Source organism: Buceros rhinoceros, unplaced genomic scaffold (assembly GCF_000710305.1).
Source record: "Buceros rhinoceros silvestris isolate BGI_N320 unplaced genomic scaffold, ASM71030v1 scaffold21317, whole genome shotgun sequence".
NCBI classification, from domain to species: Eukaryota; Metazoa; Chordata; class Aves; order Bucerotiformes; family Bucerotidae; genus Buceros; species Buceros rhinoceros.
In genome coordinates this window covers 9,494-11,475 of record NW_010420712.1, presented here as the reverse complement: position 1 = coordinate 11,475, position 1,982 = coordinate 9,494, and the positions used below count along the sequence as shown (strand labels likewise).

The 1,982-nt window shown below is 48.8% G+C and overlaps 1 protein-coding gene across 1 annotated transcript in view; it reads left to right on the top strand.

The window, feature by feature from the left end:
* The window catches only part of LOC104496316 (R3H domain-containing protein 2-like), a gene marked incomplete at its 3' end in the record, with an annotated part of 14,241 nt that overhangs the window by 4,958 nt on the left and 7,301 nt on the right, over positions 1–1,982 (top strand). The window contains exons 6-8 of the mRNA XM_010139408.1: positions 187–246; positions 935–1,075; positions 1,454–1,562. Of these exons, the coding sequence (XP_010137710.1) occupies positions 187–246; positions 935–1,075; positions 1,454–1,562 (310 nt within the window). The remainder of the gene's footprint in view (positions 1–186; positions 247–934; positions 1,076–1,453; positions 1,563–1,982) is intronic.

Genomic DNA, 1,982 nt, shown 5'->3' with positions numbered 1-1,982 from the left:
TGTTAGCAAAACAACACCTTTAGACTGAAAAAAATCTAGTAATTAATTTACTCTATATGAAAAAATATGGGTTTTTTAGTTCATTGCTGGGGACGATGTGTGAAGCCTGGTTGACAGGGTTGCTTGCTCCAGGGGTACCAAGCAGAGGCAGCTGTGATTCACTGTGTCTTTTTCTTCTCTTGACAGAGATAGAATGATGCTACTAAAGTTAGAACAGGAGATTCTGGAATTTATTAGTGATAACAAGTAAGTGATCAAGGAGCTTGTGTCAAACAAAAGAGGTTTGTAACTTGTGGTTTAGGAGCTTGGGCACCCGGGGGAGAAGGGCAGGTCTTTCGGGCAGACTGTGTAGGAGGCCTGTGCTCTTGTACATCCTCCACCTCCTTTTGGCCATACCCAGGGTTTCTGAGTGTCATGGTGATTTGGTATCAGTTGCTTTAACACCGTATCCACTGTGAAGGAGGTTAGTGCCATTGTGCTTCTCTTTCTAGCATAAATTGGGAGTGGAGAAACCAGGGGCAGGATTCTCATCCCAGAACGTGAGCTAGAATGGGTGGGTGTCCGCAGCAGAGCTTGCGAACTTCTTTATCTAATAGATCAGAGACGTCACAGTGTAAGTGCTAGTGCTGGCTCCGGTTCCTGCTTAGACACAAACATGTGCATTTCTGCACAAGCTGGTCTTGTTTCAGGAAAGGCCTGTTCAGGCTGAGCCCTTGAGTCAGCCCCGTCTCTGACTGGCAAAGCAGTGTAAGGCCACGCTCACGCTCAGTGTCAGCAGCAGCACTTGAGTCACAACTAGGACTTGGAATAGGTGGCATGGCCTGACCTGGGGTCTGGCTGAGGCATCTCTGCTAGTGACCTCGCTTCTGGTGTCAGATTATTGCTGCCTGTTTCAAGGCCCTCTAAATCCTAATGCTTTCTCCCCTCTTCTCAGCAACCAGTTTAAGAAGTTCCCTCAGATGACCTCGTACCACAGGATGCTGCTGCACCGGGTAGCCGCCTACTTTGGCATGGACCATAACGTTGACCAAACCGGGAAGGCGGTCATTATCAACAAGACCAGTAACACACGAATGTAAGGGGGTGGGAGGGAGAACAACCGGGCTGGCATTCCCCCCGCTTCCCTGCATGGTGCCACACGACCCCCAGACACAGAGGCCTGGCGTGGTCCAGAGCAGGGTGGATTCCACACCACCACGTTTTTTTGCCTCCATAAGAAGGGCAGGTTCTCTCTCTAGAAGAGAAGAATCCTTGCAAATATATTTGCAAGCCCTTCCTAGCTCTCTTTAGTTCTCAGAGAAGGGTCAGGAGCTCTTGTTGCCATCAGGCAGAGGAGAGATGTGGCACAACAAACATCTTTGCACACCCCCTCACTCCCTGCGAAGCAGCGGGTTTGTGAAGACAGTTCTACGCCTATTTTTGCCTTTGTAACAAGGACTGGTTCTTCCTGCAGCCCTGAGCAGAGGTTCTCTGAGCACATCAAAGATGAGAAGAATGCAGAGTTCCCGCAGAGGTTTATCCTAAAACGAGATGATACCAGCATGGACCGAGATGATAACCAGGTAAGGGCTGGCAGTGGGGTATCCACATACTTCCTGAAAGTCAAGTGCAACTTTTCTGAGATAAGAATAACTCTAAATTTCTCTTGGGTTTTCTGCAGTAACTTGCTTTAATAGAAGCTTCTACCCCACCCAAGCAGCAACATCTAGATATATCATAAAAGCTTTACAAAATACTGTGGAAATGCAGGAAGAATTTGTGTGGATTCTGTGGAGGGGTACTTTTCTGTACCCTGAATATTGACTGGTGGCTGGGCCAGGCTTTAGGGTGAAGCCTTTTGTTAAGGTTTCCTTGGAAATGCCCCAGAGCTGAGTGTTGCCAAGCATCTCTCCCACCCCTCCCCGGGGCTTGCAGCGAGTCAAGCTGTGAAGCCATCAGGACCTCGCAGTGCTGCTGGAAGGAAACCATCGGCAAACTGAACC